We start from the raw sequence: 23,048 nt of genomic DNA, 5'->3' as shown, positions 1-23,048 counted from the left end.
ATTAAATCTACAGCATTTACAAAGTACCTAAAATTAGTCAACAAACATGTATATGAGTGCCTTTTCTATTATTAAAAACCATGTGCCCCAATACACAAAGAAGCAACTGTATTTCTAAACAATCCAAAAATGAAATTAAGAAAACAATTCCATTTATAATAGCATCAAAGAGACTAAAATGCTTAGGAATATATTTAACAAGAGAATAACACTTGTACACTGAAAACTACAAAACATTGGTAAATGACAGCAATGATCTAAATGGAAAGACATTCTATCTTCTTGGGTCAGAAGATCTGATAGTGTTAGGATGGCAATACTTTCCAAAGTGACCTAACAGACTCAACACAATCCCTGTCAAAATCCCAGTTGCCTTTTAGTGCAGATTATCAACAAGCTGATCCTAAAATTCACATGGAATGTCAAGGGACCCAGGTTAGCCAAAATAATCTTGAAAAAGAAGATTAAGTTGAAGGACTCACTCTTCTCAGTCTCAAAACTTGGTACTACAAAGCTACAGTAATCAAAGCAGTGTGGTACTGGCATAAGGATAGAAATACAGATCAATGCAATAGAAATGAGAGTCCAAAAATAAACCCATACATTTATGGTCAAGTGATTTTCAACAAAGGGGCTGAGAGAATTCAATGGGGAAATAATAGTCTATCCAACAAATGGTGCTGGGACAACTATATATCCTATATAGCCACATGCAAAAGAATGAATCTGAACCTCTACCTCACACCACACACAAGAATGAACTCAAAATGGATCATAGACCTAAATGTAAGAGCTAAAACTATAAAATGCTTAGAAAAAAATACAGAAGTCAGTCTTCATGATCTTAGGTTAGGCAATGATTTCTTATACATGACATCAAAAGCAAAGTGATGAGAGAGAAGATAGATAAGAATGAGTTCATCAAAATTTAAAACTTCTATGCTGCAAAGGCCACCATCAAGAAGTGAAAAGACAACCAACAGACTGGGAGAAAATATTTGCAAATTATATACTTGATAAAGGACCTGTATCCAAAATATATAAGAATTCTTACAATTCAATAATAAAAAGACAAAGAATCCAACTAAAAAATGAGCAAAGACTTGAACAGACATTTCTCCAAAGAAAATAAAGAGCCAATAAGTATATTAAAAGATGTTCAACACCATCAGTCATCAGGGAAGTGCAAATCAAAATGAGAGATCCCCTTACACCTATTAAGGCAATTAAAACCCGAAAGACAGACAATAACAAGTATTGGCAAGGATGTAGAGAAATTTAAACTCTTATATACTGCTGGTGAAACTGTAAAATGGTACAGCCACTTTGGACAACAGTTTGACAGTTCCTCGAAAGATTAAACACTGAGTTACCATATGACCCAGCAATTCCACTCCTAGGTATATACCCAAGAGAATTAAAAACATATGTCCACACAAAGACTTGTACATGAATGTTTATAGCCCCATTATTCATAATAAACCAAAGAGTTGAAGCAACCCAAAAGATAATCAACTGATAAATGGATAAAGACAACATTGTATATCCATACAAAGAATATTATTATGTAGTAAAAAGGAACAAAGTACTGATTCATGCCACTACATGGATGAACCTTGAAAATACTATGCTGAGTGAAAGAACCCAGTCACAAAAATCACATATTGTATGATGCCATAGAGAGACAGAAAATAGACTAGTGTTTACTAGGGACTGTGGGTGGGGGAATGGAGAGTGACAGCTAACAGATACAAAGTTTCTTTCTGGAATGATTAAAATGTTTCAAAATTGTATTATGAAGATGGCTGCAGAATTCTATAAATATACTAGAAACTACTAAATTGCACACTTTAAACAGGTGACTTCATAGTATGTAAAGCTATTTAAAGGGTAAAAGATATACCCAATACTTAATATTTTATTCCTGTATTTTTTTTTAATTGGGGTATAAATGATTTAAAATGCTATGTTAGTTTCAGGTGTACAGCAAAGTGAATCTGTTATACAAATCAATATAGCCACTCTTTTTTAGATTCTTTTCCCATATAGGCCATTACAGAGTATTGAATAGAGTTCCCTGTGCTACACAGTAGGTCCTTATTAGTCATCTGTTTTATATATAGTAGTGTGTATGTGTCAATCCCAATCTTCCAATTCTTCCTCCCCCATCCCTTACCCCTCCGTAACCATAAGTTTATTTTCTACATCTGTAACTCTATTTTGGTTTTGTAGATAAGTTCATTTGTAGCCTTTTTTAAGATTCCATATATAAAGTGATATCACATTGTATTTGTCCTCCTCTGTCTGACTTACTTCACTCAGTATAAGAATCTCTAGGTCCATCCACCCATGTTGCTGCAAATGGCATTATTTTGTTCTTCTTTATGGCTGATAATATTCCACTGTATTACCTTGTATTTCTTAGAGCACACACGTCCCTTTCCCTTACCTTGAAGCCACAGCCCAGCCTGGCAGTCCAAACCTCTCATAGTCCCCTCCATAAATGTCTCGTACTAGTTTATCCACTTTGGTGCTATCTCCACGTGATGCCATTTCAAGAGCTTCTTCAAATGTGGTACAGCCAGTAAGAAGACAGCAAAGACCAAAAAAAGTTCCTCCTCCAAGACTGTGATTAAAAACAAACATAGTATTATAACATTTTTCAAAATAAGAATAGGCAGGTAATATTTATGAATCCAAAACCATATTCATGTATCAACCCACTCTTGCCCCATCCCAATCATACAGATGCCACTAAGTAGGAAACAAGTCTGTGAAAAGATAAAAATAAAGTGTCTAATGGACACCTTGAAGATACCATATTCACATAAGCCAAGCAAACAAAGCCCCAAAACACAGGGCCCGCTTCTTTACCCATGTCCCCAATGCAGTCTGGGCACCTGCTGAATACTAGGAGCCTCAGGTGCAGATCAGCCCACCAGGGCCATGGTGGCACCTCTTCCCTTTCTCTCTCCAAGTGCAAGCCCCGAGTCATCCTCATCCAAGCATCTTGTCACCCTGGGTCATCAGCCCCCCTTACCCGACTAGAACTCCTCCATGAATGTGTTTTCTCTCCCAAAATTACTCCTCTCATTCTTTAACTGACACCTGTTCAAAAACTTGTTTATCCCAATCCCCAGCTCCTGTTTTTCCTCAAGTGATCGCTGATCCTTAAACCAAAAGGTATTCATTCTCATCTGCCACCTAATCCTCCCTTTTCAGACTACCCTCCCCCAAACATTTTTCTACTGCTCAGTACCTCAACTTCTAGATCTCACGACATCCCCTGGCCATGTGTATGTGTGGATACATGTAAAATCTAAACTAGTTCAAAGCTGGGATCTTGCCTTGCCTTCTCCTTATAAATGCTACCTAGTAGCTTTGGTTACTTTATGGTATATGCATATCATAACACTATCTGAGGGCAGGGACCTTGGGCTCAGTGAGTCTGCTGATGAGATGTTTTATGAAACTATGGTAGTGAAATCTTCAGCAATAGAGATTAAAGAAAAGTAGATCATGAAATCAGAATTTCCACAGAGAAACAATATTTGCTTGCACAATCCCAGAGAAACATATCTTTCACATAATTTTAACAGGTTCTTGAAGATGTTCTTATATGCAGTACCTGAAAACTCAGTTTTAACCCATTATGATATCAAGAATAAACAATGACCTTTATATAAAAGGCATACCTGGTACCTGTGACCCGCTTATAATTATCTTTGGAATATACTGCTAAGATGCTAACTCCAGAGCCAATGTTCACCAGGAGCAGAGGGTATGGATTTCTCAAATCAAATGGTAACTTCTGACATTTTTCGGAATCAGCAGGGTTTTCAAAGTAATAGCACTGTGACCGTCCATTGAATCCAACTGAGTCAATGTATAAAATTCCTTTTATTAAGCAATCTAGTTCATCAAGTTTGCAAAGCTGAAGATCACCTATCTGTAATGAAATAAAAATGTATTCAGATTTTTTAACAAGCCAAGCAGAAATAAAAACTCTGTTTAATAAGGCATTCCCCTCTACATAAGACAAACCATAAAAGTGCTCATGGATGTGTACTATTTGTGCTTGCTTTACAAAACAGATCTGGAGACAACAAACATAGGGATGGACTGACAAGACAGAATTCTGCTCCCACAGACCCAATACATTCAAACCACCGCAGCAGCTGGAGAAATGTGCCAAAACCCAAGCAGAAAACAAGATGTCTGCTTACGGGGACCATGAGGCAGGAGCACAGCTGAAGGCACAGCCCCATCAGAAAGCAGACTCTAAGAAGTCTAAATGATGCAAGGAGCTGGAAACACATGGCAGGAGCCACAAGGAATCCAACATCTACCTTCCAAAGACCATCTTCAAGGCTATAGAGCAGTATCAAAGTAGGCCACACTTTATTATTAATAATCTGCAGCCAAAGGACTGAAAGTATCCAATTAGAAAGTAAAATACTTCACTATTTAAACTGATTACAGCCTCAAGGGATGTGGGGAGTTTAGCAGAATCAAAATTTAAAACATTGTTATCAACTTAATTTCATTTAAATAATTAATAAAGGGATAATTAAATTATTATTCATATTACGGAACATTGTATAGCAATTAAGAATGAAGAGGATCTTTATACAAACATACATATATATCAATATATATACTTTTTTTTTTTTTGGCCACGCCACAAAGCATGCAGGATGTTACTTCCCCGACCAGGGATCGAACCCGTGCCCCCTACAGTGGGAGTGCAGTCTTCACCACTGGACCACCAGGGAAGTCCCGAGAATGAAGAGGATCTTTATTCAATTAAGAATTGAAGTGGGAAGAACTCCAAGACATGTTTTTAGTCAAAAAAAAAAACAAAACAAGCTGAGAAATATTTTATACAACATGATCCAATTTGCCTTACTTTAAAACCATATTTATATGCACGTGTATGCGTCATACACAGTCATGCACAGAAAAACTAAAAAGATACATGAACTTTTAACTGTGGTAACTTTGCAGAGATGACATAAAACAACTTTCACTTTTTACTCTATGAACTTCTAACCCATTTGAATGCTACCAGCATTATCTACCTACTCAATATATGTGACAAATACAAAGATGCCTCAAACCCCTAAAGCACCTATTTCTGTTTAAAACCAAGTTTAGCCCTGCAAGTCCTCCCCCTTTAATTCAACTCTCATTTGATTACATTATACTCAATTTACTTTGATCCAAAGGAGATGGAAGTTAATAGGTAACTTCATCTTAATCCTTAAGTAATCCCTAATTACGAATATTAAATTACTCCTCTGAGGAAACCCAAGACCTTGAAAACGTTCATCACTGTCCTTATTTTATCTGCCCATGTCCTCCCTGCCACAATGAACTCAATTCTGATTTCCTGACACTTGAATCTCAAGTGCCAGCATTTTCATGTCAAAGCAAAATCATTTTACACTGGTAGCCTACTGGAATAAAAGTAGTTTTCTGCCATTGTATGTCAAACCAATACCTCCTTTTATCTTTCCCATAATTCATGTTACCTGAAGTACCCTGCTGTGCTATTAATCCTAATGAATCCCAGCCTAATTGACAGTCAGATGACCAAATACGTAAGTTATTTCACTAACTCAAGTTACTCATAATGTATGTGTTGCACCCACAAGCAAACTCAATACAATGTGAGGAAATCTGATTCACATTAAAAAAGAAACAGGGTAAACTCCATATTTTTAAAAATACTTCACTGTGGTTTACTAGATAATAGTTACTCCAGATGCACAAACAGGATTTGTTAGGCATTTCATTTTCCCACAGTTTTCAAGGACAGCGCTGGTGCATACAGATGAGAAATCCCAACAGCCTAAGAGCCAATCCCTTAAGTCTAAAATCTACTCTGCACCTCTCCTTGGATTAGCACACAGCACACAACCTCCAGTAACAGCCCAAATGGTATTCAAACATGTTCCAAAGGCATCTCTACAGGGTCCCAGAAATCGAGAGGTTTTCTCCTCTACCTATCAGTTATAATCCAGAGTCCACTGTGACCGCAAAGGAGGGGGACCTCCTCTCCTCCTACCTTCCCGTTTACTCACAGGTAGGAAAGAAACCACTGTAAACCAACAACCAAGGAAAATTCAAGCAAAGAATGCAAAACCAGTTTTAAAATTCATGTCAATTCTATATTATGGTTATGGTCAGTTATGGGAGAAAGAAGATAGAGGACAAAGAAAGACAAAGTCACAAATCATACAATGACACGCAAGGCTGGGGGCAGGGAGAAAATGAAAAACAACATAGGCAAAGGCAGAATCTCTGTAATAACATTCTCATTGGTGGCATTAAAAACATGGTCACTGAAGATATTTTAAATCTACACTGCACTCTGAAGGTCAGAGCCTTGACCAATTCGCCTATCAATTCTCCCATCTACCCCCACATCCACCCTCAAATGACCTAGCCTCAAGGCCTTACACACAGTGTTCACTGAATGAAAACAAAATCAAGGGCCCACTGGCACTCCACCTACTATCCAGACTTCTGTTAACAAGTGTGCAGCTCAGGACACATCAAAGGCATTTGGGGGGCTTCCCTGGTGGTGCAGTGGTTGAGAGTCCGCCTGCCGGTGCGGCGGGCGCGGGCTCGTGTCCCGGTCCGGGAGGATCCCACGTGCCGTGGAGCGGCTGGACCCGTGGGCCATGGCCGCTGGGCCTGCGCGTCCGGAGCCTGTGCTCCGCGACGGGAGAGGCCGCAATAGTGAGAGGCCCGCGTACAAAAAAAAAAAAAAAAAAAAAAGCATTTGGGGAGAGCAGACTCTGCTGTCAACCATCTCTGACTAACCCTGAGGCCTGAAAAACACTGCTTTGGACCAGAGTTCCTCATATTTCTAAATAGTAAAATTGCCAAGAAACAAATGAGGGGGATAAGAAAAATTATGTGGTAGATAACGTTGGAAACAATTTTATAACATGAAATGACATTAATTTTTTAAATTATTTTTCAATCACATTGTTCAAGACAATGATATTGTTCCTCACTGGTAGTTCCTTCCTGTGCTTATTACAGCTTTACTATTTTTTCATACTAAAAGAACAACAAAATGCTATGCTGTTAGTGCTTCTGATTCTCATCAACTCATCTGAATTGGGCAAAAAGTAAACTATACAACAATCTCTAGATGGCAACTCCTATCACTAATTGATATTTAATCTTAACTTGACTCAAGAAAATTCAAGTTCCATTAGAGATGGAAATGATTCCACCACTTGCTATTGGTATTATTTTTAACAATCAGATTACCATAAATTGTATATAAGCTAAAAAATGCATACTGTGAGAAAATCCTGCTCAAATTTGTACGCTCCACCTCCAGTGGCACAAAAGACAGTGTGGAGACTCGAGAAGTTTTTATCTCTGCCCATTTGAATAAAAGCAGGCATGTCATGAGTGGGAAAGCGTATAAAGTGCAGATTGCCTTTGCGTCCACACAGAGTCAGATCCTTCAGCTCCAGGTGCACGTCCCGAATACCCGTGGACCCATAAGCCACATTGGAGGTCAGGTACTTTCGAATGCTTTTAAGACTTTCCACTTCTTCCTCTTCTTCTTCAGCAGTGATGTCTTTGGGTTCAAAATAAACCAGCTTGACCAGGGTCCCACCAATATCCAAGCCAAACCAAGGAAAAACTAAATGGGGAAGGAAAAAAAAGTCAGAACAGCTTTTTTTCTGAAAACTAAATTTACACTTATTAGATTAACAATTTATTTCATACCTTGAGGTTTCCAAGAACTATATACACAAAAAGGGTTTTGGGAGAAGAAATATGATTCTGTCTAATCTGGAAACAAATCTTAAAAAAAGAATTACAAAGATCAAGAAGAAAAATATTACAACGTTAAGCCAACACAATCCTCTTAGACAAGCCCAAACTGCACTGAGAAATATTAAAAAACAGCAAAATGACTACTCATTAACCTCAACTCTGAAAAAAAAGATTGAGAATGAAAATCTTCATCCTTGCCCTTGCCTTACAGAAATGTTGAGCCTTTTCAGAGCTTTGGTTTAGTACTCAAACTAGGGCTAGAGGAAATTCCCAACCCTATGTAACATATAAGCTCCAGTGGTCAATTTCTCTCAAACCCTGGTATCAACCAATCCATCAGGTTTCAATGGCCATCAGTGGAACAGGTGTTTCAAAGTTAATACCCATTCCCCAAAAATCCATCCCAAAAAATCCATCCCAGGACTTCCCTGGCAGTCCAGTGGTTAAGACTCCTGCACTTCCAATGCAGGGGACGCAGATTTGATCCCTGGTAAGGGAACTAGGATCCCGCATACTATGCGGAGGAGCTAAAAAAAAAAAAAAAATCCATCCCAAAAAATGGCTTAAGGAGACTGGATCAAGATAAACTGCATTAGCCATACATGCCTTCTCCTCCCACCTTAAATCCTAGAAATGACTAAAGATATAAACTTACTGATTTTCTAAAATAATTCTGAGAAACAAGAAGTGATACCATCAGCAGAATGAAGTTGATAGAGGCAATAACTGTCCAGAACCCTGAAAAGAGAAATGCTATAAAAATTGGGAGCAGCTATGAAGGTGTGGGGAGCAGATGGGTGCTCCATCCAAGCTGTCGATGGGGTAGCTGCCATGGGGAAACAGAAGCAAGCTCTGGTGCAGTCATAGTGATATGGTGGGGAAATACACTTGGCACAACTGGACAGGCCAGACACTCCCCTCCCCCTCCTCCAAAGAGGCAAAGTCTTCACTGGGCACAGGCACTTGAGCCCAAGCATCAGTACACATCCACGTAGCTGCTGTTACCCAGAAGTGGGGAGCCCCCACATCTGGCCGTATTTCCCATCTCTCCCCTACAATCCATCCTGACAGACTGGTAAACAGACACTGCACCCACTGACAGGAGAATAGCAATCCTTAAACCAGAGATGATCACTTTATAAACCAGAATCACCAAAAGGGAAAAATCAACACCACAAAACCAAGAAGTTAACATCTAAGGAAAGAGTTGCAGGAACAAAGAGGAGGCTTTAAAAGAATCATAAATATCCTCCAAGGTAAAATGAGATTTCATCCATGTAAAATGAATAAGCTATTGTAAATCAACTATACTTCAATAAAAAAATTAATTTTAAAAATGAATAAGCTACCATAAAGAAAAATTAGAAATTAAGAAATGATTGCCAGCTGTGGTTGTGGCTGTTAAGAATCTACACATGTGACAAAATTATATAGAACTAAATACACACATACAAGAGTTTATGTAAAACTGGTTAAATCTAAACAAGGTCTGTGAACTGTATCAATGTTAATTTCCTAGTTGGGGGTGTGGGACAAGCTTTCAAAACCAAAAAGACCGGGGCAGGGGGTGGGGCGCAGGGGGGGGGAACACACCAATATACTTAACATAGGTGACTCTCAAAAACAGGCTGAGTGAAAAAAGCTTGGCACAAAAGGCTACATACTATATGAGTCCATTATATGAAACTCTAGAAAATGCAAGCTAATCATTTCTGTATCTGATAGCAGATCACTGGCTGGGGGAGTGAGAGAGGGAAGGACTATACAGGGGCAGGAGAAAACTTTCTGTAATAACCCAAATCTTAATTGTTGGGGGCAAGAGGGGAGCTTCATGGGTGTATATATCTGTCAAAATGTATGGAACTATACACTTTAAATGGATATATTTTATTGTATGTAAATTGTATCCAATAAAGACACTTTTATAATAGAAAAAAAGGAGAAATATTTATTTCCAAAATAAAGCTCCACAGATACATTTAATAACAAAATGGGCACAGAAAAAACAAATGGAAAACAAAACTAAGAAACTCTCCCAAAATGCCTCTTGAGTATGAAAGAAAGGTAGATATATAGAACACAGAACCAGAAAGTCCAACATCTGTGTTATATGAGTTCTAGAAATTTTCTGGGGGAGATAGGGGAAGACAGGAATAATTGGCTGCTTGAAATAAAATTAATAAGTGTAGAAAGGGGAGATGTATAGTCACATCCTATTGAAATTTCAGGAAATCCCTGAAAACTCCCAAAGGAAAAAAGTGAATTCCTACAAAGATACATAAATCACATAAAGGTAAAATTAGACTTTTCATCAGTAACACAGATGCTAGAAGACAATAGCGCACTGGCAAAGTTATGAGGAAAACAATTTGAAACTCGTATCCAGCCAAATCAGCTTTCAAATGGGAGTGCAAGAGAAAGACATTTCTACACATGAAAGAGCTCAACATTTACTATTCAAAGACCTTCTCTGAAATAATTAGTAGATGCACTCCAATATAATTTTTTAAAGCACCCAAGAAGATATGAGCTATATAAACAATGATAAGCACAGGAAGCAATACACGCTGACTTTTAGGAAAATAAGCAATCTGCAACTAAAATACTTACATGATTTCAACATAGGAAGTCGAAGAGGGAAGAGAAAGGAGAGGGAAGTTAAAGCAAGCAGCAGCTCTGTCTCGTTGGGGAAAGGAAGATAAAGATTCTGATTATTTCTAAACAAGAATAAAGAAGTGATGGTTTAAATGCATTAAAAATTTACAGGTTGGGGTTCCCTGGTGGCACGGTAGTTAAGAATCCACCTGCCAATGCAGGGGACACGGGTTCGAGCCCTGGTCCAGGAAGATCCCACATGCTGCGGAGCAACTAAGCCCGTTTGCCACAACTACTGAGCCTGTGGTCTAGAGCCTGCGAGCCACAACTACTGAGCCCGTGTGCCACAACTACTGAAGCCCACGTGCCTAGAGCACATGCTGTGCAACAAAAGAAGTCACCACAATGAGAAGGCCGCACACCACAATGAAGAGTAGCCCCCACTCGCTGCCACTAGAGAAAGCCCATGCAGCTACAAAGACCCAGCACAGCCAAAAATAAATTTAAATAAATAAATTAAAAAAAAAAAATTTACAGGCAACTCCAAAAAAAGAGAAAATGAACATATGACCTTCAAACAACTAGGGGGAAAAAATCAGTTCAAAAACAAAGAGGAGGGCTTCCCTGGTGGCGCAGTGGTTGAGAGTCCGCCTGCCGATGCAGGGGACACGGGTTCGTGCCCCGGTCTGGGAAGATCCCACATGCCGCGGAGCGGCTGGGCCAGTGAGCCATGGCTGCTAAGCCTGCGCATCCGGAGCCTGTGCTCCGCAACGGGAGAGGCCACAGGAGTGACAGGCCCGCGTACTGGAAAACAGAAAAACAAAAACAAAGAGGAAAAAAAGTATAGTAAATACAAAATAAAAAATGACAGGAATGAATGCAAACATATCAGTAATCACAGACACGTCAAATTTTTCTTCCAGACTGAAAAGAAAATTCAGCTATATGCTTATATAAAAAGATACATCTAAAACAAGATAATACAAGTAGACTGAAGGTAAATAAACGGTAAAACACCCACAATAGAGTCCCATCATAAAGAGGAGTTGGATTCTTTAAGATGAAAACGGCATTCAGTCAAAAATGAATAAATCAAAATCTTAAGCACCTCACTGGAGACTGACAAAACGGTTGACTTACATTTAGGAAACATGATATAGTAAAAGTCAAGCCTTATGTTTCAAGACCAATACTGCATTTATCAAGGGCTCACATTATAAGAGGTGCCCCTCCAAACAGTGATCTACCATCCCTAAGCTCTATCACAATTACTGGGTTGGCCAAAAAGTTCATTCAGGTTTCTGTAACATCTTACAAAAACCCAAACAAACTTTTTGGCCAAACCAATATATATTCACTGACTAAATCGGTGAGTAGTCACTGTCACCATGCTTTGCCACATTTATATAGTTGAATTTGGGTAAGCAAAACAAATGCCTGGACAATGTTACTCCACTTTATTAAGCAAATGTTAACAGAAAGCAAATACAATACTAGCAGACTGAAAAGAATTCAAACAAACAAAAAGCACTATAAGAGGACAAAAAAATTATGTCATGTGCATATAAAACTATAATTGATATGATCCTGATATATGCTTCAAAAAATATTAAAAACAAGGAGAAACTGACAAATCTACAAATCAGCAGAACCTCAAATTCCAAAGAACAAAACCAAACCACATTCACTTTCCACAATACCTCAAAATAAGAAATTAATCCAACAGACACAAGGAAATAAGTCTATCCACCTGGAAATCTTCAAACTCATTTCTTAACTCCGAAACTGAAGATGAGATCAAAACAATTTATTTTTTAATGAATGACAATGAGAACACTATATAGCAAAAGGAATAGAATGTCTACCCAAGGTGGGACTCAAAGGGAAACTTCTAGCCTTAAATGTTTATCAAATGTATTCAAAAAGAAGGAAGCCTGAATAAAAGGGAACGTCACATACAATTTGAAATGCTAGAAAAATAAAGCAGACCCAAAATAAGCAGAAGGAAGTTATTAAAGATGAAAGCAAGATGTAAATGAAATTAGAAAAACATCATCATGAACAAAGCCAAAAGCTGATCAGTAAAATCAAGCTTTGAAAAAGCCATTAAAACAGACAAATTTCTGGTAAGTGTATCTAAGAAAAAGAAAGATGTAACTTTTCTCAAAAAAAAAAGATCAAAGAAGATGAACGTACACGACCAGAAACTACAAATAAGCCAAATTACAACTTTGTAACAGTGAATTTAAAATGTACACTAAACAGAGGATTAGCTAGAAAATAAAAAAGTGGCTCAAAATGAGGTAAAAAACACAAATCAAAAGCACTGAAAATTTTTAAAAAGAGGTCAAAGACCTACAACCCAAACAACAACAAAAAAGCACCAGGCCCTAATGGTTTCCAGGCAAACCATTAAGAGCTTCTAGGGCACAAAAAAATCTAGAAAGATTCCCAAGTCATGCTAATTTCATATCAAAAGTAGAAAAGAAGTGTCTCACAAAACAAATGCAAAAATATTAAATTATTAAACAACAGAATCCAGTTGTGCAATAAAAATAATACACCATGGCCAACAGGGATTCTTTGGACTGCAAGGATGGTTTTCACATTAAAATTCCAATTAAGGAGGTTTGCTTACATTAGTTCACTGAAGGAGAAAAACCATGATTATCTCAATACACTCCAAAAAATAAAAATTAACAGAATTAAGCCAACAAAATTAAAAAATCTTTTTTAATAACTGGACACACCAAAAAAGAATACAAATACCAATAGCTTTTCCTATGTTATAAGCAAAATCCAGCAAGAAAATGACGTGAAAAAAATGTCATGCATAACAAAAACCATAAAATATAAATAAATCTAATACTAAATATCCATGATTGCTATTAAAATGGTGTACTGAAAGACATAATAGTAGGAAGATATATCATGTTCCAGGAAGGAAAACTAAATACTATTAAAGTGTCAATTCTCCCCCAAATTAATCTAACAATATCAATGCAATTCTAAAAAGAACACTGTGGCTGACTCCCCAACAGCTATTCCACCTCAGTCAGAAAGAGAGCCCTGATTTTTTTTTTTTTTTTTTAAACACCAACAGAAACTCCATTTCCAGTGATGAGGGACTAACTCAACCTGGCGTGAGTCACGAAGTCTGGCCCCGACTGGAAGAATAAAAAGTTTCTTCACTAATGAAATCAACAGTGCTGGATATAACTGAAGTAAGGAGATTCAATTCCTATTTTCCTACTAACAGCGCCATTCTTTTAACCATCAACTTTAAGATGATGCCAACCTTGTGGAGAGCAAAGAAGAGACACAGCACTCTACCAACAAATATATCTAATCAACAGGATTGGAATCTGAAGTTTTGGACATATCTAAGACCAATGGAAGACTGTAATGCTTGAAACAAATTAAGCCTTACTCCCCTTTCCATAGATTAAAAAGTTGAAACATTAGTTTATGGCTATTATGTTTTAAATGTGCATCTATTAACAGCCAAGCACTTTACTGCACGAGTTTATTTAATGTTTACAATAACCATGCACGGTAATCACCCCACTTTACAGATTAAGAACCTGAAGTGCAGGGACTTCCCTGGTGGTCCAGGGACTAAGGCTCCGCATTCCCAATGCCGGGGGCCCAGGTTCAATCCCTGGTCAGGGAATTAGATCCCACATGCCACAACTAAGAGTTTGCATGCCGCAACTAAAGATCCCACAAGCCACAACTAAAAAAAAAAAGATCCCGCATGCCACAACTAAGACCTGGCACAGCCAAATAAATATTTTTAAAAAAAAAAAGAATGAAAGAGGGCTTCCCTGGTGGCGCAGTGGTTGAGAGTCCGCCTGCCGATGCAGGGGACACGGGTTCGTGCCCCGGTCTGGGAAGATCCCACATGCCGCGGAGCGGCTGGACCCGTGAGCCATGGCCGCTAAGCCTGCACGTCTGGAGCCTGTGCTCCGCAACGGGAGAGGCCACAACAGTGAGAGGCCCGCATACCGCAAAAAGAAAAAAAAAAAAGAATTAAAGAAAACGAAACTTAAGTGCAAAAGAGCCCAAGGTCACAGTCAAGAAAAGGCAGAAGTGGGACTCAAACTCAGATTTCCTAAGTCCTTTTAAAAGTATCTTTTGGGCTTCCCTGGTGGCTCAGTGGTTGAGAGTCCGCCTGCTGATGCAGGGGACACGGGTTCGTGCCCCGGTCCAGGAAGATCCCACATGCCGCGGAGCGGCTGGGCCCGTGAGCCATGGCTGCTAAGCCTGCGCGTCCGGAGCCTGTGCTCTGCAACGGGAGAGGCCACAACAGTGAGAGGCCCGCGTACCGCAAAAAAAATAAAATAAATAAAAATAAAAGTATCTTATCCTGTATCTATACAAACTTAACAGCACAAAACACATATTCTTGGGTTAAATTTTCTTTTAAGTAAAAGTAGTTTAATAAAATTTACATACCTTAAATAAAGACCAACAATATATAAGGAAAAATAAGGAGCCTAAGGCTGAAAGAGTAAATAGCCTTATTATATCCTTTAGTAGCTTCTGGATTTTTTCGTTAATCAAACATTTACATATCCAAGATCTGAGAGATAATGAAAGACACGGGAGGTCCATTAGATGCATGCTCTCTGATAATATCTCAGGCCATACAATTCTGTTATTTCTAAACATTCAGCCTATCAAAGGGGGTTTAGATTCCTATCAATAACTGACAGACTGCCCCATATACTATGACATGATGACTACTAGAATAAGCCTTCCAATTCTTATTCAAAATACTATGTGTGGCACTTCCCTGGTGGCGCAGTGTTAAGAATCCGCCCACCAATACAGGGGACACAGGTTCGAACCCTGGTCCGGGAAGCCCACATGCCGCGGAGCAACTAAGCCTGTGCACCACAACTACTGAGCCTGCGCTCTTACCCCGCGTGCCACAACTACTGAAGCCCGTGCTCAGCAACAAAAGAAACCACCGCAATGAGAAGCCCGTGCACCACAACGAAGAGTAGCCCCCGCTCGCCGCAACTAGAGAAAGCCTGCGCACAGCAACAAAGACCCAATGCAGCCAAAAATAAATAAATTAAAAAAAAAAAAAAAAACCACTATGTGTTTCTGGCAGGAAAAGTCATGGAAAGTCAAGGAACTTTTGCTATGCCCTCACATTCCTATCTCACTAATAGAAGGCCTATTTTATCACTTCTGATTAGTGAGTCTTTCCATTAATTTTCACAGATATTTTAGTCTGTTTTCAGCCTTCAGCATATTTCCTGATATATTTCCTCTAAGGTACTCCACCTAGACAATGTACACTTGACTTAGGACACATTTCTAGAAAGAATTTAAACTTTCCCTCACAGATTTATGTAAAATCATCAATAGCACACTGTCTCATAATAGGTCTCAACAACTGAAATGCTTTCCAATGAGAAATACATGGTTTATAAAAGTGTACTCAATTTTCCAACATTATGAATATCTTTACACCAGACCACATGTGGTTAAAATACTGCAAACTCAAATCCCTAGACTGGTCTAGGCAGCGATCTTTGGCCTCATATTAAAAGACAGACCTCGGGACTTCCCTGGTGGTCCAGTGGTTAAGACTCTGAGCTCCCAGTGCAGAGGGTCCGGGCTCAATCCCTGCTCAGGGAACTAGATCCCACGTGCCACAACTAAAAAGTCCGCATGCCGCAACTAAAAAGATTCTGCTCGCACGTGACACCAAAGATCCCGCGTGCTGCAACTAAGAAAGACCCAGTGCAGCCAAATAAATAAATAAATACTTTTTAAAAGACGGACCTCAATAAATATTCCCAAAATAGTTTAACTCAGGGACCAGATACTTATAAAATACCACCTACTATAAAACCAGCAGACTCAATAATAAATTTTACATCCAAGAAATATAAAGAGGGCTTCCCTGGTGGCACAGTGGTTAAGGATCCGCCTGCCAATGCAGGGGACACAGGTGTGAGCCCTGGTCCTGGAAGATCCCACATGCCGCGGAGCAACTAAGCCCATGCGCTACAACTACTGAGCCCACGTGCTGCAACTACTGAAGCCTGCACGCCTAATGCCCATGTTCCGCAACAAGAGAAGCCACCACAGTGAGAATCCCACGCACCGCAACGAAAGAGTAGCCCCCACTCGCCGCAACTAGAGAAAGCCTGCGCACAGCAACAAAGACTGAACACAGCCATAAATAAATAAATAAAATTTATTTTTTAAGAAAAGAAATATAAACATACAAAACTTAATACGCTACTAAAAACTGCAAGATAGCTTTCACTTTCAGAAAGCAAACTTTAAGCCATTATAAAGGGTTTTCATATCCTAGTCCACCTTGCTGACAAAAATTGAAAAAGAATATTAACTGAGAAAGAACAGTGCCTGAAGATAAAGATACCACAAATTATGAACCTGAAAAGCGCTCCCAAGGTTATAAATTTAAGCCCAAGGAACCTCACTGCTCTTTTAAATAACCAGACAAAATAGCTATTCTGCTATATGACTGCCTGATAAGGTATTCTCAAACAACCTACAGGCTATTATCTTGGTCCTTATCTCTCCTTTTAACATGTGTTTAAGCAAAATATTTTTAATACCATACATCCCCCTTGCTAATGGTCTCCTCAGATATACAGAGGGCAGTGATGCCAACACTCAACAGTCATACTATCTAAATGCACAATTCATACATGAGCCCCTAAAATAACATACTTAATTTTACAAGATGCATAATATTATTTTTAGGTTATGCTTAATGCTTTATATTCATTATTCATCAAAGAAGAGGAGCCGTGTTTACTTTTATTTCATTTAGGTTTAAAGTTGATAAAACAATAGGTTAAAAAGCACCCTCTCCTATTCTGTCCCTCAAAAATGGGCTACAAAGCAATAGAAATCTAACTTTTTTCTTGAGCTCCCAGTGGGCGGCCCTTCCTAATTCCCTAAATGAAGATGAAACACTACACCTGATAAAAGGCAACCTCCCAGCACCAGTTCCATTCTGGCAACACTGATGCTGCCCCAAATACCAAGGAAAAGCTAACTATTTTCTAGATTAGTATTATCAAGCTACAAACAAAAGCTTTATTTTCTAGACTAATGGAGGTTAAGGAAATTCCATGATTGGCATGAGTCCAAAATCAGCATGTCCCCAAGCTTTCCCTGGAGTGCTAAAATATGCTTGGGAGTCACCTTCAAAGATCCAGCTCATCCCCTGGCACTGCCATGAAGCACTGTGATCCCAGAGTTCCCACACCTCCTGCACATCTGGGGCCCTAGATTAAAATGTATGTTCTCTTGTTACATGTTACATGCATGTAATGTTCTCTTGTTACGTTTGTAAAAACTGTACATTTTACTGTATGTAATAATGCCTCAATAAAATTTTAAAAATTAAAACACATTTTTAGACCCCTCTGCAGATCTGAGGGTTTTCTTTTTTTAAGCTTCTGAGTGATTCCATGTGAGAACCACTACTCTGAACTACATCACATGTACCTTCCAAGATGTGGAAAGTCAAGAAACACCGGGTCTGAAGTCAGACACCTAGAATCAAAACACAGTTCCATTACTAACTCACTATATGCCCTTGGAGAAAGAGAAAATTTCACTGAGCCTGTTGCCTAATCTGGAAGCTGGGTATAACAAACACCCACCTCAGAGGATAACTGCAAGACTTAAATGTTTATGAAGTATTTGGCACAGTGTCTAACATGAACACGTAAGCATCATCGTTACCATCATTTTAAACCAATCTTTATTTGGTATTTCTCTCAGACCTATGAGACATACTCCAGCTAATCTAAAACTTTTGAAGAACTTCTTAGACACACATGCCTAGCCTCATCCCTAATGACTATGATGTGTTAAGTCTGAGGTGGGGACAGGTTTGGGAATCACACTGCTCTAGGGAACATGTGTGGCAGAACATGACTATAATCAGGGCCCACAATTCCTAAGATAAACTGAACAGCTCCTTCTAGTTTCCGATGACAACTAGTCTCCTACCTTAAGATAAGTAGTGTAATGATATCAGAATGAGGTTTTCTAACAAAAGAAAGGTGGCACCAACTCAACTCTCCTAATAAAAAATACAAAGATTAAATCTTTATTGAATTCCCTCAAAGTTAAGACCAAAGTATATTCTTTGGTCAATACACAATCAATACACTGCCTCTCCAACAGGTATACCCCTGGACAGTACAGAAAGAACAAATGGAAAGAAAACAATACCTTATTTATTTCTTTAGTTCTCATTATCTAAGAGATAGCTTTTCATGACTTTTATAAGGACTAATGAGTTTATTAAAGCTCTTAGAAGAGTACATGAAAAAAAAATTTTAAGAGTGCCTGACTGGTGGCAAACACCGAAATTACAATACTCAGAATCCTCATGGCCAGTGGTCACAAAGAGCTGGCTACATGGCTGTGATTCTTTTTGCTGAATCTCTGGAATTTACATCCATCTCTAATGAGGCAGTACAAAACCACGAAGGAACTAATGTTTTGCATTGCTTAAAAATCAAGTGCTTCTCAAAACAGGAACTAGGCTCTAAAAACGGTATACGTTGAGAGCAGATCATCTCTTTTCCAATTCTCTTTCAAGAACATAGGAAAAGACAAAAGAATTAAAACTCTCAAACTTTTCACAGCAAAATAGGGGTGTTTTTAATATTTAATCATCCAAATCATATAAAACTAAAGCAACTGGGTTGTTGGGCTGACGTCCAAGACTATCCAATAAAGACCTCACACCCGGGGGGGTGGGGGGGGGTTGTGATGAATTGGGCGATTGGGATTGACATGTATACACTGATGTGTATAAAACTGATGACCAATAAGGACCTGCTGTATAAAAAAATAAAGTAAAAAAAAATAATAATTTTTAAAAACACGACCTCACACTCATCCTGCCACTTTCTCACTCCCATAATCTACATTTAAAACAAGCTGATTCCTGAAATAGGAATCTGGCAACGACAAGAAAAAATATATATAGCCACATGTAAAATGTTATTATATCGTAAAACTCATATTAGAGTATCAAGACAGTGGATACTTTCAAGAGTTGCAATGGCTGTTTGAAGGAGGACTCAAACTGAAGACCTGTAAAGAGAAGAAAATATCCGGACTAGATCACAATGCAGAAAATAAAACCTGATAATAAAACCGATTCTCTGGGAAGAGCATGTGCAACCGCCAAGGCGAGAAGTCGTTTTCCCTCAAAAGAGAAAGGCTTAATGCCCAGAGTGCTACAGTACTGAATCGTGAGTATCAGCAAAGAGATGGAAAGAAAATAGAGGCGATAATCTGGGTGAGACAAGACCCGAATTCTCATGGGAAGAAAAGCAGACAAAGCTTAGTATACACAACACGGAATCCAGTTTTAGGCTTGCAGCAACTCAACTATTTTCCTTGAGCCCAAAATCTCCAGGTAAAAAGGATGTAACGTCTTGCAGCTCTCTGGAAATCCACGGAAAACAGACACTGGGGATTCAAACGACTTGAGGGGGGAGGGGAGGTGGTGAAAATGGGTCAAAAGAAGTCTTCCCGAGGAAAAAAATAATGCGATTCTCGGCCGAAGAATGCACAAGGAACTAAGAACCGGGAGGGAGAAAAGGTCCTGGGTACGGACGCTACACTCGGACAACCGAGAAGCAGACGCGCGAGGCCGGATGGGGCCGAACACGCAGCCTCCGGCGTTGGGGGACCCGAGGCCTCCAACCAGATGTCAGCCCAGCACCAACCTGGGACCACCGAGTGGGGGCACTGCCTCCGCGCGGGAAAAACGGCGACCGGGCCGGAAGGGGGCAGGGCGAAACGCGAGGGCGCCCCGCCGGGCACTTACGCGGCCGCTTCTTCCTGAGGCTTTCGACGCGCTGACGGGAGGCCGACGTAGCGCCGCTGTAAGAGCCGGGCCGGTCCCGCCTTACGCCCTCCGCCGAAGCCGAGGCCCCGACGGCGGGTGCCGACGCGCTGTTCGCCCGGCGCCGCAGTGGCTCCCGCCGCCGCCCATCGGGGCCGCCGGGCGCCGGCTCCCGGACCGACGAGGCGGAGACCCCCCAGTGGCGCTCCATGGGCGCGCCAAGCCGGCCCGCTCCCATCCGCAGGAGGAACCGCTGCCGACCGAGCCAGCCCCCAACACCAGTGCCCTCGTCGCCTCCTCCGCGGCAATCCAGCCAGAGCAGAACACCCTCGGCAGGCCGCCTCTTCCGTTGCGCCAACACGCAGCAAGCCAATCCAAACAAGCTGGGGGCGGCCCGAAGGCCTCTTGTCCAATCGGCTGCCTGATTCGAGGCGGATCGACCGCGCCTCCGCCCAATGAAAGGCTCGGGGCGGGGCGGAGGACGGCAAGGGAGGGGATCCGGGCTGGGCAGAGGAGAAGGCGGTGTTGCTGAGCACAGAGTGATGGCGGCGCCGCCCAATAGACGCGTTGGTGGAGGGGTCTGCGACCCCTTACACCGGGGTGCACAGGTAGGCGCTCCGGGCCCCAGAACTCTCCCGGGAGCCGCCTCGCGCCCCCGAGCCCCGCCGTGCTGCTGCGTCTCGTCGTCTCCCGGCTTGCGCCCTTCTCCAGCCCAGCGGTGTGCCGCAGGGTCTGGTCGCCAGCCGTTGGCAAACAGAAGGGCTTGAACCGCGGCTGAATTTAGCCTTTGTCCCTCGACCTGATTCCACTACTGCCGTCAAGGCCACCAGTCCTCCGCGCTCTGTTTGACCGCCACCCCCTTCCCCAGCACTGCCACTGGCGTGTTTAGGCTAAGCCCCCTTCATTCCTCCTGCGTTAGACAGATGTTCCCAGTACGAGAACTAATGAAAGGACTGGGGTTGGTCTCCATGGCAACTGGAAGAAAGAGATGGGTTATAAATCCTTTGCCACCCTCCTGTAGTGAAGGAGGGGGGTGTGGGAGCCAGGAAGTAGGGTTGGCTCTTGGAAGGAGAGTCTGGACCCCCTTTCCTTGTGGTGCAGTGGAGGACATAGAAGGATTTGGTGGCCGCCTCAGGGCCTGGGTTGTTGGGGATTTGGTCTGATTGGTTTTTTTTTAAATCATTGGTTTTTTGTTTTTTAAATCATTTTATCACCTTCTTTTTGCGGGTGAGAACATGGTCACCTCCAGCCCTGAGATACTGACCAAAGGTCCATCCAAGCGTCTCTTCTCCCATAGGTTGCCCATGCCTGGAATGACCCGTGGCTCTGTACCCCCAAGGCACTCCCTCATTCTGTCAAGTTGAACGGGATTGTGGGTTTATCTTGCTAGCAAATTATTTCATAAGTGCCTCCCCTGAGAGACTGTAATGCCCCTTATGTTCTTCATCTTTCCTGTAATGACTGCTAGTAGCAGGCTCAACAAGAAATATGAGCTTCTCTCTTGCTTATTGAATAGAATTACCATGCTCACTCAAAACTAGCTCCCTGGGACTTCCCTGGTGGCACAGTGGTTAGGAATCCACCTGCCAATGCAGGGCACACAGGTTCGATGCCTGGTCTGGGAAGATACCACATGTCGTGAAGCAACTCAGCCTGTGCGCCACAACTACTGAGCCTGCGCTCTAGAGCCCGCGAGCCACAACTAGTGAAGCCCACACACCTAGAGCCCGTGCTCCGCAACAAGAGAAGCCACCGCACTGAGAAGCCCGCACACTGCAACGAAGAGTAGCCCCCTCTCAGCGCAACTAGAGAAAGCCCGTGCGCAGGAACGGTAGGATTAACTCTGGAAACCCTATTTCCTAACTCTGGAAATTCCGTCTCCTGCAGGAAGCCACCCCAGAGGGATCCTACAAAAACCAAGAAAACGTATAGCTACTCTTCTAAATCTCAGTGCCCAGCATTGCCTACGTTTCTGCCTCCCCCAGCAACAACAAAAAAAAAAACGGTTCTCCTTGACCTGAGGAAACTTCCATCCAGGTCTGTGAGCTGCAATAGATCATCCTGAAGAATCAAGAATCATCATCACCTGAGACTGCCAAGACGAATCCCAACATCAAAACAACACTTGAGGGCTTCCCTGGTGACGCAGTGGTTGAGGGTCCGCCTGCCTGATGCAGGGGATACAGGTTCGTGCCCCGGTCCGGGAAGATCCTACAGGCCGCGGAGTGGCTAGGCCCGTGAGCCATGGCCACTGAGCCTGCGCGTCCGGAGCCTGTGCCCCGCAACGGGAGAGGCCACAACAGTGAGAGGCCCACGTACCGCAAAAAAAAAAACAAAAAACAAAAAAGCACTTGAAGCTTGTGTACCTTTTCTTTCTTTACTGTGTATAGTGTCTTTTATCTTTTTAAAATTTATTTATTTATTTATTTATTTTTGGCTCCGTTGGGTCTTCGTTGCTGCACGCGGGCTTTCTCTAGTTGCGGCAAGCGGGGTCTACTCTTCGTCGCAGTGCACGGGCTTCTCAGTGCGGTGGCTTCTCTTGTTGCAGAGCACGGGCTCTAGGTGCGCGGGCTTCAGGAGTTGTGGCTCGCGGGCTCTAGAGCGCAGGCTCAGTAGTTGTGGCACACGGGCTTAGTTGCTCCACGGCATATGGGATCTTCCCAGAGCGGGGCTCGAACCCGTGTCCCCTGCATTGGCAGGTGGATTCTTAACAATTGCACCACCAGGGAAGCCCAGAAAATAAATTTTTTAAGAGAAAAATGTA

At 41.4% G+C, this 23,048-nt stretch overlaps 1 protein-coding gene and 1 long non-coding RNA gene across 2 annotated transcripts in view; one reads left to right on the top strand and one right to left on the bottom strand.

Moving 5' to 3' along the window:
- Nucleotides 1-20,602, bottom strand: part of PANK2 (pantothenate kinase 2) — a 27,895-nt gene extending 7,293 nt beyond the window's left edge. The window contains exons 1-4 of the mRNA XM_060125167.1: nt 20,267-20,602; nt 7,323-7,675; nt 3,696-3,949; nt 2,450-2,626 (exon numbers count right to left, since the gene is read on the bottom strand). Of these exons, the coding sequence (XP_059981150.1) occupies nt 2,450-2,626; nt 3,696-3,949; nt 7,323-7,675; nt 20,267-20,522 (1,040 nt within the window). The 5' untranslated portion in view covers nt 20,523-20,602. The remainder of the gene's footprint in view (nt 1-2,449; nt 2,627-3,695; nt 3,950-7,322; nt 7,676-20,266) is intronic.
- Nucleotides 20,427-23,048, top strand: LOC132506469 (uncharacterized). Its single transcript, XR_009535839.1, has 2 exons — nt 20,427-20,892; nt 22,172-23,048. It is a non-coding gene; the product is annotated as an uncharacterized LOC132506469 (long non-coding RNA).

Source organism: Lagenorhynchus albirostris, chromosome 15 (assembly GCF_949774975.1).
Source record: "Lagenorhynchus albirostris chromosome 15, mLagAlb1.1, whole genome shotgun sequence".
In the NCBI taxonomy this organism is placed as follows: domain Eukaryota; kingdom Metazoa; phylum Chordata; class Mammalia; order Artiodactyla; family Delphinidae; genus Lagenorhynchus; species Lagenorhynchus albirostris.
Note: the sequence above shows the minus strand (reverse complement) of the source record. Positions and strands in the feature narration are given on the sequence as shown.